Source organism: Lissotriton helveticus, chromosome 3_2, assembly GCF_964261635.1.
Source record: "Lissotriton helveticus chromosome 3_2, aLisHel1.1, whole genome shotgun sequence".
NCBI classification, from domain to species: domain Eukaryota; kingdom Metazoa; phylum Chordata; class Amphibia; order Caudata; family Salamandridae; genus Lissotriton; species Lissotriton helveticus.
In genome coordinates, this window is record NC_136062.1 from 101656472 (window position 1) to 101672985 (window position 16514).

General features: G+C 40.2%; 1 protein-coding gene across 1 annotated transcript in view; it reads left to right on the plus strand.

The window, feature by feature from the left end:
• Positions 1–16514, plus strand: part of UNC13C (unc-13 homolog C) — a 1503140-nt gene that overhangs the window by 667906 nt on the left and 818720 nt on the right. The window contains exon 13 of the mRNA XM_078684856.1: positions 10061–10211. Within this exon, the coding sequence (XP_078540982.1) occupies positions 10061–10211 (151 nt within the window). The remainder of the gene's footprint in view (positions 1–10060; positions 10212–16514) is intronic.

Consider the following 16514-nt stretch of genomic DNA (forward strand, 5'->3'; position numbering starts at 1 on the left):
CCACCGATGACATCCGAACCCTGATGGACAACGGAGAAACAGCGGCCCTCATCCTCTTGGACCTCTCCGCGGCTTTCGACACTGTCTGCCACCGCACCCTAGTGCAGCGCCTCGGCAACATCGGAATCCGGGAGAAGGCACTGGAATGGATCACCTCCTTCCTCAACGGAAGAACACAGAGAGTCCGCCTACCACCGTACAAGTCAGAGGCCACCGAAGTCATCTGCGGCGTCCCTCAAGGATCCTCGTTGAGCCCCACCCTCTTCAACGTCTACATGAGCCCCCTCGCGGCCATCGCACGCCAACACAACCTCAACATAATCTCCTACGCCGACGACACCCAGCTGATCCTCTCCCTGACCAACGACCCCGCCGCCGCCAGAGCCAACCTGCACGAAGGGATGAGAGATGTAGCCGAATGGATGACGACCAGCCGCCTGAAACTGAACTCAGACAAGACGGAGGTCCTCATCCTGGGCTCCTCGCCCTCCGCCTGGGACGACTCCTGGTGGCCCCCCGCCCTGGGCACCGCACCCAAACCAACGGACCACGCACGCAACCTGGGCTTCATCCTGGACTCCTCCCTCTCCATGACCAGACAAGTCAACGCCGTCTCCTCGTCATGCTTCAACATCCTGCGCATGCTACGGAAGATCTTCTGGTGGATCCCCACCGAGACCAGGAAGACTGTCACCCAGGCCCTCGTCACTAGCCGACTGGACTACGGCAACGCCCTCTACGCCGGAACCACCGCCAAGCTCCAGAAGAGACTCCAGGGGATCCAGAACGCCTCAGCCAGACTCATCCTCGACATCCCACGAAACAGCCACATCTCCGGACATCTGAGAGACCTGCACTGGCTCCCCGTCAACAAAAGAATCACCTTCCGTCTCCTCACCCACGCGCACAAAGCCCTACACGACCAAGGCCCGAGCTACCTCAACAACCGAATCAACTTCTACACTCCCACGCGCCACCTCAGATCAACCAGCCACGCCCTCGCCGCCGTCCCCCGCATCCGAAGAGCGACAACAGGAGGAAGGTCCTTCTCCTACCTGGCCGCCAAGACCTGGAACTCACTCCCGACCGACCTGCGCCTGACCCAAGACCACCTCTCCTTCAGGAAGAAGCTCAAGACCTGGCTGTTCGAGCAGTAACGGCACCCCCCCCCCCACCTAGCGCCTTGAGACCCTATGGGTGAGTAGTGCGCTCTACAAATGACTTGATTGATTGATTGATTGATGAGTAAAGGAGAGATGGAGGGGGAAGAGTCTCTAGAAGAGGATTAAGGACAAGGATGAGGTATCAGCTAAGTCTAGGAGGTATACCTAAGGGAACGGTTTAGAAAAGCTTACTTGCTTGGGAGATCTGAATAGTAAAAGAGGTTTGAAATTATGCAATGAGCAGTAGAGGAGGGAAGAGTCTAGAAAGGGTTATTTTGTGGATCGTTGTAGTGGAATGGGGTCTGGGATGACTCAGAGAGTGGAGGTAGAGGATATTTTCAGAGAGGTAAAGGATGAGAAATAGAGTAGTGCATTGGAGAGAGTAGTAGAATGAGGTTTGGGATGAGTCAGAGAATGGAGGTAGAGGATATTTTGAGAGAGGTATAGAATAAGATATAGGGTAGTGCATTGGAGATACTGAATTAGGAGAAAAATAGTCTAAATAAAGATACATAAGTACATAGAAGGTATATATGTATCAGAAGGTAATATATCTAGAGTTTAGTTGTATTTAATAATCTTTCTAGTGTTGCTGTACTTTAAACAACTTTTTTTTATTTATACTTTGTTTTTTCCATTTAATAATTCAATATAATTCAATAGTGAAGCAATTATAGATAAATAGTTATGATTAACATGTACTTATTTATGCAGTGAACTATATACAAGTTAAACATTGACTGGTATACCCATAGCTAATATGTACATTGTTAAACAGACCAAACAAATATCTATATATTTATAAACATAATTATTATTCATATTTATACAAAGGAATACACACATCTAGATACAAACATACAATCAGAATAAATGTTCATGTGCACAGTGATATGCTGTATATTTATGTTTGAGTATGGTGGTTATGTGGGGAATAGCCAACTCTTATTAAGTCTTCTGAAGATAAGATAGCTATCTGTAGACCTTATGTTTTGGGGTAAAGAGTTCTATAGTCTGGCTGCTGAACAGAGAAGGAATTGCCACCTATAGTTTTTTGAAGCGAGGTGTCATTCTAGAGCGGAGGTTCCTTTGTTGAATGAATATGGTGATTTTATTCCTGATGAAGAGTGACCCTGCTCCATGTATCGCATTGTGGGTGGTACAAATCAGGTTGAATGTTGATCACGGTAACCAATGTATGGCCTTCAAGGCAGGGAAGATGTGGGCTTGTCGCTTTACATATAGGAATAGTCTGGCGGCAAAGTTCTGAATCCTTTGTAGTCTTTAAATAGTTGTTACAGATGATCCATGGTAAAGGCTACTGGAGTAATCAAGTTTAGATAGTAGAAGAGAGATAGTAGCCTGGACCTTGTGAAAGTCCCAGGTGGGTGAAGATGCCTTGCAGAGATTTTTTAGTAATGAAGCTTGATCTTGCTAGTTTGTCCACATTCATTGATAGCTTGGAGTCCATGATCATTCTGAGGCCTCTTACTTTGTTTATGCGATGTTCCCAGATTGTCAGGCCTGACACATATGAGTATTTCTGTTTTGGAAGCATTAAATTTGATCAATGGCTCTAAGGCAACTGATAATTTGTGAGTTTCAAATGTCTTTGGGGCTTTCCAGTTTAAGAAGTTTTTGTGTATCATCTGCATTGTTATAGCATGTGAGGTGAAAATGATTTGGCAATGCCAGTAATGACTTCATGCGGATGTTAAAGAGGATGGGTGAGATGGTAGAGCCTTGAGCGACCCCTGCTTTTGTGAAGTATGGTTTGGATGAGAAAGGGGGCCTATGGATGACATTTGTTCTGTTTTGAAGGTAGGATGTGATCTGGTCGAGAGCAGTCCCCTCTATGCCGCCTTTGTAAAGTCTTTGTATTAGAGTTTCAGGGTCAATTGAGTCAAAGTCAGCTGAGAGGACCAAGAAAAAGTAGCCCAGAAAACCTTTTCCATTCAACTGAGAATATATAACTCAATGATGGCAGATTCTGTGCCTCTTCCTGGATAGACCCATATTTTGAAGTATGAAAGTATGGAATTATCTTCAATAAATTGAGACATCTGGGCAAATGCTGCTCTTTCTATCCGTTTTCCCAAGAAATATCCATTTGTAATTGGACAGTGGTTGTTGGGGTTAAGCAGGCCCAGGTTTGTTTTATTTAGTGAATAGATGCATGTATGCCTTTTTTAGGTCTTCTGGAACTATTCCCGTTGTTAGAGAATTCTTGATGATTCTTCTAACTGATGTGGCATCAGAGGTAGTTAGAAGAATTTTCTTGAAGGTTTGTGGTGGACATGGATCAGGTGGGCTGCCGACAGTCCTACATTATCAGGCCACTCGTGCTACATCCTCCCGTCTTTAAGTTCCGACAACTATTTGTCACCTTACTGCTGATGAAGGAATAAAGAATAAATAATTACTTTTGATGCCATTTACGATATCGGATTTCCTCACTTTCACTATAATTGGAATGGTGGGAATCTTTACATATCAGATAAAGAGGGAGGTGCATTATAGTGCTTCATAGAGCATATGATAAATAGCTGTGCCTTTGAGAGATTTTATTGTACATACCACATTTTGAGGCCTAATATATGCCCTGTGAGCTTGGATTCGTGTAATATAGGAGCCCTGACGAAGTTCCCTCTGGCAAAGTTTCGGGAACGAAACTTGTTGGCTGTGTGCCAGTTTTAAGAGATTTACTGAATAAAAGGACTCAATTATAGAAGTACTCTTTACGCTGCTTCTTTGATTCCAGAAAGAGTGCACCTTCCAATTTCTGTTTTCAGTCCTAAGTGCTTTGACAAGATCCCAAAAATTCTTTGTGTGCCATTTTATATTTATTGATCATCATACAGTTACATACAGAACAAAACTCACAATTCGCACATGTTCCATAGCATTTCCCATTCATTTTTTTTACATGTATCAATAGAGAATATCCTGCTCCTCCTGAATGCCATTCTGAAACCTAATGAGAACCAGTTTCCTTGTCACAATCTTTCCACGCTCAGACCTCTCTTGATAGCTAGGTCGCTTTGTCTCAATTCATTCACTTTTTGTTTCCATTATATTTCTTTTTCGATCACAATTTATACTTAACCATACCATTTATCTTCTCTGTAAAAGAGTGACGTCTCATGATAAATTTTAGACAATTCAAAAATAATGTTTTTGATTTTTGCTGTTTGCACTCTTAATTCTGACTTATTGTGCTACCTGGAACAAGAACCACTACAATATATAGATAATAACTCCAAACACTGCCTCAATTTTAGATTTACATCCCAGTAGTAGATACAATACAGTGTACCTCAGTGTTTTGTACTGTAAAAGCCAAGAATGAAATATGTGGCATGCAAATACGTAGATTAATAATTGAAATTCTGAACAAATATTGTGTTACAGGATACATGAGCTTCTGACAGAGCTTCATAATTGTATCTAGTAATGAAAATGTCAAGCACATAAATAAGCTCCTCATAATCCTGCAAAAAATATTTATTCTACTAGAATGACACTTGTTTCTCGTATCTAACTTTTTTCATTTATTTTGTTCCATTTTGTTTCCATAGTCTTATGCCCTTAATAGAACCAAGAATGACTTTGAATTCTATTTGCAAACCTATAAATATGAACATACTATTTCTGTGTATGAAAAAAGATATAGCAATACTTGAATTGATATTAGCAGCTTTCATATTTAAAGTAATACAATAGTAATTGTGGAAATAATATATGATGATCCCCTTAGGAAAATGTGTTCTGACCCATTTAACTCCCTGGTTTGTTTGCTTTTAAGCTACCTGATTTGTTGACTTTACTATCAGTGAGTCTCACTGAGTGTCACTCAATGTACACCCTATTAAAATGGACTGGGGGTGCTAGCCACCCCAGTATCCACCTTTTACAATAAGGATCACTGCTGAGCAACTGGGAAAAGCGGCACTAGGTTGGTTGGCCTTGCGTTGGCAAGCTGGACAGGAGAACTGTCACAGGGGGACCTGGCACGAGGTCCTGCTCCAAAGAATCCCTATTTCCTATAATGCTCCTCTGTAGGGTAACTTGGGACACATATTTGAGCATATAGTTGTACATCTTTCTTACGCATATCAGCACATAACACAATAGCATGGAATCCTCATTATGGCATAATTTTGATAACATGGCAGAATTAGAGATACTGCATCTCTAATTCTGCCATGTTATCAAAATTATGCCACTGCATAATTCACTGTGGACTCTATTGGAGAAATCCCCTTTCACAAATAAGCTTAACCGCATGCGTGCGGGCGGAATTCCGCCCGTACGCTGAGTTTTTTTAAATCGCATGTTACGTGACGAGCTGGGCTCGTCATGAGCGTGCGAGGAGGCTACCTCATGACGAGCCCAGCTCGTCATGAGCGTGGAAGGGGTTAATGCTAGTTAGATTAGATTAGAATATTTTTAGGAATGCCAGGGCCCCAGTAGGCATGGGCATTAAGTGCAGCATATGCATGTTTAGGCTCTGACATTAAATCGAGCTAATGGAAAACTGGACCCTCGTTTTGAAAAAGATGGTATTTTTTATTACCGGATGTTAATGGACATGTCTGGCAGCAGTAAAAATGTCTCCCACTCCAGAAGGGGGAAACATCTTTTTATGTCAAAAATGTCCCAATGGATTATTCTTGAAATGCTACCAATTTACCACTAGTGGTAAAAATACTGCCTAAGCTGATTGCATTGCTAATTTATTTCCTGGGATACACTATCAGGCATAATGAAATGGTACTGTTTATAAACCATAATAACATCAGTTGAGAGCTCATCGTACATTATGGAAGAAGTAAAACCAGCTGCCACTATCTCAGTGTAGGTTACCTATGGTAACTACACACTAAGAATCTGTCCATTAGCTCCTGTTGCTGCCATTTAAATTTAAATTCTCTGTCCTGTTATTTATTTACTGTGGTACAAGCAGCTACCAGCGGTTAAAAATATAGTTTCACTTCACATCACTGGCTGATGACAAGTCGGGCTGTGTGAAGAATCTGTGTATAACACCTTGCAACTGTGTGATCTTTTTTTAACTTTCAAGCTTCACAAAGTTTTTTTCACCCCAAAAGCAACTTCATCAATATTTCACAGCAGTAGGAAACTGTTCCTTTTGCAGCGAAGGCCTGCACATAGAATCACGCGAAGATCTATAAGTCCCTGTTCGCTGTGTCATATTCACATCCTCACACAGTCTGTTTTGTACCTAGTCTCACACTCTGTATAATTAATAATGCTACTTATTGTGCGACTCCTGCTTAATTTCAGCAGACACCCAACATGCCCCCTTTCTGCCACTGACACCAGGCTGATACTACAGTAGTCTAGCCCACTGGTGTAAATAAACCTTGAAAAACCTTGGAGCTTGGGAACCACTCACACCGCAGGGGCTGTGGGGGCCTTTGTTATGCCACAGGTCTAGCCTCTATCCTCGAGAGGGATCATTGGCTCGCCAGCGGCAGCCACTGTCTTCCAAATGCTGTGATGCACTTTACAACACTTCATACCTGCATCATGAGGGGCTGCTGCCATCACAGGCACGATGATGCAGAATGGCCCACCCTGGGAACATCCTGTACAAGGAAATCTGGGTTGCAGCTGGTACATTGATGTTTCACTACTCTCAGGACACGTCGGTCAAAGCCAGAAAACATAACCCAACCTAACTGAGGCTACGTTTCAGTACTTCATATGACACCAGCGCCTGCATACCCTCACGGATGACAAGTGGCGCTCTACGTAATTACTGATTGACTGATTGGGTGAAAAAGAAAATTCACACAGAAAAATATTCTAGTATGTATAGTATTTTAAGGACAGTTAGATGTCCTCTGTTACCCTATTGCCTATATCATGTATATTGCATAATTTCCTAAATCTTTCATTAGTTGGGTTAAAAGTTTTTGGAGAACGATTTTGGGAGATAAATGTTCTGCCCGATTCTCAAGGAACACACCACTAACTCAGAACAATCTGTGTCTTTGTACCTTAAGACACACTGCCTCGCATTATAATGTGTGTTTGCGGGCCTGTGTACACAATGCAGTGCTTAATCTGTAAAAAACAGTAAGAACCAGGGCCCTCGTTAGGAGACCTCTGCAGCATGTACCACCCATTGCCACTGCCAGCGCTACCAACACAACTATTAACCATCACACCACTACACGTGTGACAATTCAGACTATTCCATGCCACCAAATCTATATGAAAGGCTTTGACAATAGGTATTAGTCTTCTTTAATGTATATTGAATTAATAAACATGTGCTTATCTCTAAATTAGATAAACATCGCCACCAGATCAGAGATCATTAATTCCGGTTAACCAGACCGGTTTTGCTAAATCGGTGGGAACAACTTCCAATATCCTAGCAATGGGTTTGCTAATAGATAAGACTAAAACAGCCAAAATGCCGATTCATTTTTGTTTTATTGATTTCAAGGCCGCCTTTGACCATATTAACCGGAACATGTTATGGGCCAAACTAAAAAGATGGGGGATACCAGCACTACTGTTAGACCTATTGATTAACCTACATACGGAGCCATGGGTTCAGATAAAGTTGGGAGATGGCTCACTCCTATCAAGACGCACAGAAACCAACAAGGGCCTCAAACAGGGCTGCGTTTTGGCTCCCACTCTTTTTAACTTATTCTTAGGGGACTTAATCCCTATTTTAAATAGCTTTAATTCTCATCCCCCCCAAACTAGGAAGGCTTCAATTACCGTGTCTCCTCTACACGGACGATAGTGTTAATCAGCCACACAAAAGTTGGACTTCAACAACTCGTAGAAGTAACACAGGGATATTCGGACTTAAATGATTTGACAATTAATTTAGAAAAAACAAAGACGATGACAATTAGCAATAAACGTACTCAGTCACACAGTTGGTTCTGGGAGAAAACTCGCATTGAAAATACACAAGTATATAAGTATCTAGGTGGCAAAATTGACAACAGTGGCCTGTTTACTGTACAGAAAACTAGCCTCAGGGGCAAGGGAGTTGCTTCGGCAATTGCTCTGAAAGCACTAAATAGTAAGCTTACGGGCCCATCTCTTCTGCCTCTGACCCAAGTAATAAGAGCTGAACTTTTGCCGGCAATAACCTACGGAAGCGAAGTACTGAGAGGCAGGGATGCTAAGACTCTGGACAAAACTGTAATAGCCGCGTATAGGATAATATTTGGTCTGCCCAAACAAACTTCACCGGCCCAAATCAGGCTTGAATTCGGCATCCAGAAACAGTCCCTGGTAAGACAGGGCACGTATATAGTAGTATGGGACAAAACGCGAAAAAGCAAACAAGGAACCTTAGATAACCATCTATGGGAAGAGCTAGAACTACATTCAGCCTCACCAGCCGCAAAGTACCTCAAAAGGAGCCTGCTGAATCTTGGCTTACAACAGCTTTGGGCTTCTCCGACAAGTCATATAACATTGAAAAGTTTGGTCAAGAAAACAATAAAGTATCTTTCATGGATTGAAGATAAGGCAGCATTCACAAAGAGGTCTCATTGCTGGATGATCCAGAACTCATACAACACCTGGTCACCGCAGAACTATCTTGATCTAGGTTATTCAAAATCAACAAAAATGAAGTTCAGGTTGGGTCTGTTACCTTGTATTCGACATTTCCCACACTAGTTAAAAGAACAGGCGGGCACCCTCTATCGCCTATGTGGCTCGGCGCCTGAGGACATGCCGTACTTGCTGTGCTATTGCGACAATCTGCTGGAAGAACGTAAGCGCCTGCTAAAATCCTATTTTAACGTACGAGGAATCCGCTCACGGAGACAGGCAGTTCTTGCCTGCTTGGCACCCCATGATCCCCAGCTGAACTGTAGATTTGTGAGGTACATGATGGCATTGGAAATGAAAATGACAAAAGCTGATTCTAAACTGCCTTAATACATTTCTTTTTCACTTCTGAAGCTCAGTATCGCATTAGAAAAGAAAACATTTTGACATGCTGTTATCCGTACTTTAAGTAAAATTCGGTATTCCCAGATGTTCAGTAGAACAGTATTTTTACACAACCCGAAGTTTGAGGGCAAGAATTTGACTAAAACCTGTTTTTAACTGCTTTTAGTTCGTTTTTTTTATGGATCTATGTTATTTATTGCTAAATAAATCATGTGATTTTATGACTTTTTTAGGAAGGAAAATTTGCAAGTTGATATATTGCTTTTTCCTTTGTATAGAAAGGCAATTTAAATGTTTCTATCTTTTTAGACTGCTCATTTTAAAAGCTTTGTTTTGCAATGGTTTTAAGTAACTATGCAACCAATAAAAATGTACCAATTTACCAATTACCATGTGACAGACAGTCCTAAGGGCTGGTTTTAAAAATTAAGTGCCTTGGCTAGCACCCGAAAACACCAGCTCAAATTAAGTCTTGAAATGTATAATGTGTTCCAAGTGTATTTTCAATGAGAAAAGCAGTAGAGTTGATGTGAAGGATTACATTGTTGCATAGAGTCCGTTTTACAGTGTCATCATTAGATTCTTGTGGTGTATTTTAATTGAGTTTCAATCTTCAGTTGAAAGAATCTGTTTGCGTTGCTTCCTTAATTCAACAAAACACTCTGCAGTTATCTAACCAGTGTTGTCCTTTATTTGAACAGTTGCCGTAAAATATAATTTATTTCTAGAGCATGCTGATTTAATTTTATCAGAACAGTATGAATCCATTTTTGTTAAGCATCAATTGAAACCTTTGTACAGGTGATACTTGATGTCTTCACAAAATATCTTTCATCAGTTGTAGAATTGCCATCTTTATAGACTAAATTGGATTTCAACCTATTATTATTAGTATCTTTATTTATATTCATCTGCATCTCTTTCCCTCATAGGCACTTCTCTTGCTTGTCGTCCAAGTACATGTGTCCAGGTGTCCCTGCAGCAATGAGTACTTTGTTGGCAAACATAAATGCATTTTATGCTCACACAACTGCGTCCACCAATGTTTCTGCTTCAGACCGGTTTGCTGCTACCAACTTTGGTGTAAGTGCTATTCTATTGTATTTTCTGTACTTCTTTATAGTCTCTCCTTGTATTTCATATCAATAATGTTTTATTCAAATTGACTGGTTTGATTATTTTATATATCTATATCTATATATATATATATATATATATATATACATATATATATATATATATATATATATCTATATCTATCTATCTATCCATCTAACTATCTATCTATCTATCTATCTATCTATCTATCTATCTATCTATCTATCTATCTATCTATCTATCTATCTATATTCACTGAAAAAAACCATAGGTTTCACACCAGTTATTGTTAGTTGGACCTTTTACTCATACAAAACCATTGAAATTCCCCCGTTATAGTTAGTTGTACTCACTATAACTCGCGCGCCCGCAATGCACTGCTGATGATGTCACATATTACATCATTCATGACATGGTCAGTGACATCATTGATGACATCACTGATGACATCTCAAATGACATCACTGATGATATCACTGATGACATCATCCATGTGACAATGAAATACACCTCATCACACACTAGTATAATATTTTTCACTCACTGTAAAATAGAAAGTGCCCTATTTCAGACCATTGACACATCAATAGTATTTTCTAAACATCCAATCAGTGAATCATAGATCTATATGCACATCTTATCACATACCTATAGATTCAGTGTTATATGCAGTGAATAATTAACAGAACACTAACAAATATACTTATACGCCTATTTCAACATTACACACCAGCACACATTGTATTCACTTATAAAGACATCTTATTGACTTATGCAAACAATGGATCATACTTACATTTACTCACCTACACACTTCTGTATTTAGAAGTGTACAGTATAGAACCTTTTGTTCCCTGTCGCCCTCTCCAGGTGGTCCAGAAAGATCTATTGACAAACTGGTTGAATCGCAGCATTCTCAGAAACCATGATCACAAATTTCAAGTACTACTTGATTAACCAACATTGGCAAAGCCAATAGGTCTCACTTATGGACCTATTAGCGTAGCCAACGCACTTTAGACATGCAGTGCAACAATGGCAAGTTCCTTTGCATCATGTAAAAAGCAAAAAAGAAACAAAGGCACAATGACGTGGCTCTCTATTACACATATGTTTCATCTATTCATCTATACACTTAGTGTGTTATAAAAATGACTATTAGAAATATTCAGTTCTCCATACAGTGACTCATACAATCACTAAGTCTTAGGCTCACTTAATTAGATATAACTGTAACATACACTGCTTTTTTATGCAAATTTAATGGAGATATACTATTGAGAGACATATTTAATCACCACCACACCCATAAACATATACACTCACCGAAACAAGTGTTATAACATGTAGTCTTAAATTCATTTACCCACTGAATGAACTATTCACACATTTTTAGGCAATTACATACCCCCCACCAAACCACATAGACATTCATTTACCCATACAAATACTCAGTTAAGAAACCAATAACAAATATAGTCTTTAATATACCAATTAAGTCATAGCAATAAAGACTTTAACACAGTTAAATAACTACATATTATACATAGTGAGACTCTACAAATTAGTCAAGGAAACAATCAATGACACTGTTACTAAATCCATCATTCACACATTTACATTTATATATCCACTCATTCTTCAATGCAAAGTAGTGTATTTATAATAAATATTTAAATATCAAAGCAAACCACATTCACTGGATGATGTCATCAGTGATGTCATCAGTGATGTCATTTGAGATGTCATCTGTGATGTCATCAGTGATGTCACTGACCATGTCATGAATGATGTAATATGTGACATCATCAGCAGTGGATTGCGGGCGCGCGAGTTATAGTGAGTACAACTAACTATAACGGGGGAATTTCAATGGTTTTGTATGAGTAAAATGTCCAGCTAACTATAACTGTTGTGAAACCTATGTTTTTTTCAGTGAATTTCAAAGGTTTTTTAAATGCTAATTCCTAACTATAATGAGTGTGAAACCTATGGGGCCCTATTTACGAGCCCCTTGCGCCTCCGGAACGTCACTTTATGTGACGTTCCAGTGGCGCAGAAGACTGAGTGATATTTATCAGGCAGGACTAAGCCACTTTTTGTGGCGTAATCCTGCCTGATAAATATCAGTCCCTTTAACGCAGTGTCCTGCGTTAAAGGGGCGTGCAATGGATGTTGCTGGGGGCGTTCCCAGCAGCATCCATGGACTTGAGTAATTTATAGCATCCTCAAAGTCAGTGTTTCAAAAATTCCAAAGTGTAGGACATGATAATCCAAATCCAAATATTTCTCAAGAAAAGTCATAAACTGTGTCCGTGGGTCATATCTGCCCAAACACCGATATTCTGAACGATTGAAATGACTTTTCTTGAGAAACAGTTGGATTTGGATTATCATGTCCTATACTTTGGAATTTTTGAAAGACTGACTTTGAGGATGCTATAAATTACTCAAGTCTGCCCGAATTGTGTGGGTAAAATTGATACCTAGTCACTTTGAATAAGAATGTACTTATGACTCGTCTAACAATTGGAAGAAATATCTAGTTATATGACAAAAGGATACCGACAAAACTTGAAGGAAATAAGAACGCCCAGAAGAAGTCTGTTGTACAGAACAAAACGCGTCCGCTGGCTGTGGTACATAAACTTAAGAAAAATAAAAGCATTTGAATATACACCAAGATTCAGAGCTTCCATAAGGACTCTAAGTGATATGATTTGATTGGACTTGTTGTGCAAGTGGTGCTGTGCCAAACTTTGGAATATTCTCCACTACTCTCTACTACTCACTCTCTACTACTCCACTACTCTCTAATACTCACTCTCTACTAGTCATTCTCTACTACTCTACTACTCTCTACTACTCTCTCTCTACTACTCACTCCCTACTACTCACTATCTTGGGGACTAGTATCACAACCTGGTTGAATTATAGGTACCGATACAGGGGAGACCACAGTCCCAATACGTCCTAAAGACGAACGCTTCCCCGTTAATAAATCTAGGGACAAGTAGCTCTCAGCGAAGGCAATCTCCTTTTTAAGGATTGTAGTAGCCCTTGTAAAAAATTGATCCAGAGTACCAGTAACCACCCCGCCTGAGGAGGAGAGAGTTACATGTTGATCCTTCCCAGACCTTAAAGACATGATAGCTTATTCCTTAGCGCTTTAACACAAGTATAAAAGTCAAACGAAATCAGAATAAATACTTAGCTACAATAGAAGTGTACAGAAGTTCATTTGCAGGATGCAGGAGGAAAGAGGGGGGCCCGGCCCGACCTTGTACGACCTCGGACGGCCTCAGACGGCCCGCCCTTTGCCCGGGCTTAGCCCGGCTGGTCACAAGACTCAGCACACCCACAACTTACTGCGGTCTGTCTGCTTGAACTCTTTGTGCTACATCTCCACTTTATCAGCCGAGTGTTTGTGTGACCCAACGGTAGGACTGTTTACTTTATATACGTTTATCATCGTACTCTACGCACTTCACACTCGCTCCGCATCTCTAAACACTTTTTATCGAGTGTTATCGTCTGCTCTAGTACTCTCTACTACTCACTCTCTACTACTCTCTCTTTACTACTCACTCTCTACTACTCTCTACTACTCACTCTCTACTACTCTCTCTCCACTACTTTCTACTACTCACTCTCTACTACTCACTCAACTACTCACTCTCTACTACTCTCTACTACTCACTACTACTCTCTCTCTACTACTCTCTACTACTCACTCTACTACTCACTCTCTACTACTCTCTACTATTCTCTCTCTCTGCTACTCACTCTCTACTACTCACTCCCTACTACTCACTCTCTACTACACACTCTCTACTACTCTCTACTACTCACTCTTTACTACCCTCTACTGCTCACTCTCTACTGCTCTCTACTACTCACTCTACTACTACTCTCTACTACTCACTCTCTACTACTCACTCTCTACTACTCTCTACTACTCACTCTACTATTCACTCTACTACTCTCTACTACTCACTCTCTGCTACTCTCTCTACTGCTCTCTACTACTCACTCTCTACTCTCTATTACTCACTCTCTAATGTCTACCTCTCTCTACTTCTATCTACTTCTCTCTCTACTCGTCTCTACCTCTCTACCACTACCACTCTACCTCTACCTCTCTACCTCTACACCTCTACCTCTACACCTCTACCACTCTACCTCTCTCTACATGCACACATATACACATATATATATATATATGCATATATATGCATATACATTTATATATATGCATGTGTATATATATATATACATACATATATAAACATATATAATCTGCATATCTATATAAATACAAATATAAATGCATGCATACATATACATATATGCATACATATGCATGTTATTTACATGAAAGATGGAAAAACACTAATAAAAGCAAAGCTAAAAAGCCACCTCATTACAAACAGAATGGCCTTAACTTAAACGAGGGCGAGATCGATTGCATTTTCAATGCTTGTTTACTTTGGTTCCATCAAGAAGGCATTCAGATGTGTCACACATTTGCCATAAATTCTGAATGTTAGCACTCTAGTTGCTCATTAGATCACTGTAGTAAAGCTACTGCTCACCAGGGAAGTCTGCTGCTGGTTTTCAAAGTGCATGTTTCGCATGTCAGAATTTTTTAATGAAATAGAAGAGGATTTGAGAAGTCAAAATGTGCCCTAATTTTTCTTTCTGAAGCACTAATCATACTTTCTATGGCAAAATGAACCCCCTCATTTTGTTCATTTTTAAATTAAATGTTTTCAGACTTACCACTTCATTCCAATCAAGATGGCTTCTGGTGTGCCATACTCTTGTCATAAGTAAGACTGTTAGCGCTCTAGTTGTTCTTTAGAACACTCTGGGACATTCTGTCATTGGGCTATACTTGGGCTACATCTGGGTGATATTTGGGCTACATTTGGGCTCTTTTGTCTATGGTGGCCATCTTGGGAGACTGCATGTCAGAATTTTTTAATGAAATAGAAGAGGATTTGAGAAGTCACTCAAAATTTTCTAATTTTTCTTTCTGCAGCACTAATCATACTTTCTATGGCAAAATATACCCCCTCATTTTGTTCCTTTTTAAATTAGAGTTACCACTTTATTCCAATCAAGATGGCTTCAGGTGTGCCATACCTTTGTAATAAGTAGGACTGTTAGCGCTCTAGTTGTTCTTTAGAACACTCTGGGAAGCTGCAGTAGAACACAAAGGAATCAACTGACAGTCTCTGTCCTTATTGGATGTACATGTTTTACTGAGAATGTCAGACTTCATTCTCACATGACTGAGAAAGATAACGTGAATTTACAGAAAATATGCCTTCAGTTTAGCTTATAGATCCCCTTCCAAACCACTGTGGGAAAAGCATGAGATAATAGTTCTCTTTCAAACATGATTCATGATATCCCAGCAGAAGGCTTTTTCACATGGTAAAATCACCTTAGAACACACCACAATTCCTAAAATGAGTATGGTACCATCAACAAATGATTTATAATGTAACGAAAGTCCTAAAACCTTCTATTAACTGCAAAGCTTTTTAATGAGGTGCTATCATGTATATTGGCCCCATGATGGCTGCCAACACTTCTTTGATGAAGTACTGACAGCCAATCAGATCTCACAATGAGATGTGTGGTTAGGCTCCGCCCAGATATATAAATTTTTTCACATTTGATTTTCTCAGGAACTACTGGAGGGATTTACACCAAAAGGGCAATGTGCGTACCAGACCCTACCATTTTCCCAAATTTGGTGTAATTCCTTTCAGCGGTTCGGGCTGTAGCCATGTCTAATCGTCCTATGGAAAATAACATGGGGAAAACATGTTTTGGGACCCCCCTTTTTACTCAGCCCCCACTCGTCAAATCCCCTCAAAACTTTCAGGGAAGGAGCAGAGCGGAGCCGGCAATCTTCTTTGAGAAATTCGTGAAGATTCATCAACCGGCGCCAAAGTTATTCCCAATAGAATGTTGCGGATTTCCTATGGAAACTAGGTCCTAACTATAACTACCTACTGGCGACCGCCAGTATGTAATATATATATATACATATATATATATATATGTATATATATATATATATATTTTGCTCCGCTGTCCGCCATTCACACTCTTCACTCTCGACTGGGTGCTCTGAAGTGCGGTGACAGACTCCGCGCGGATCAACAATCCATCAGCTCACTCGCAAAAATTGCAAAAAGCACTCACAGGAACATATTAAACCCCATATATTTATTGGGTTTAGAGTACACCTCAAGACGCGTTCCGGCTTGC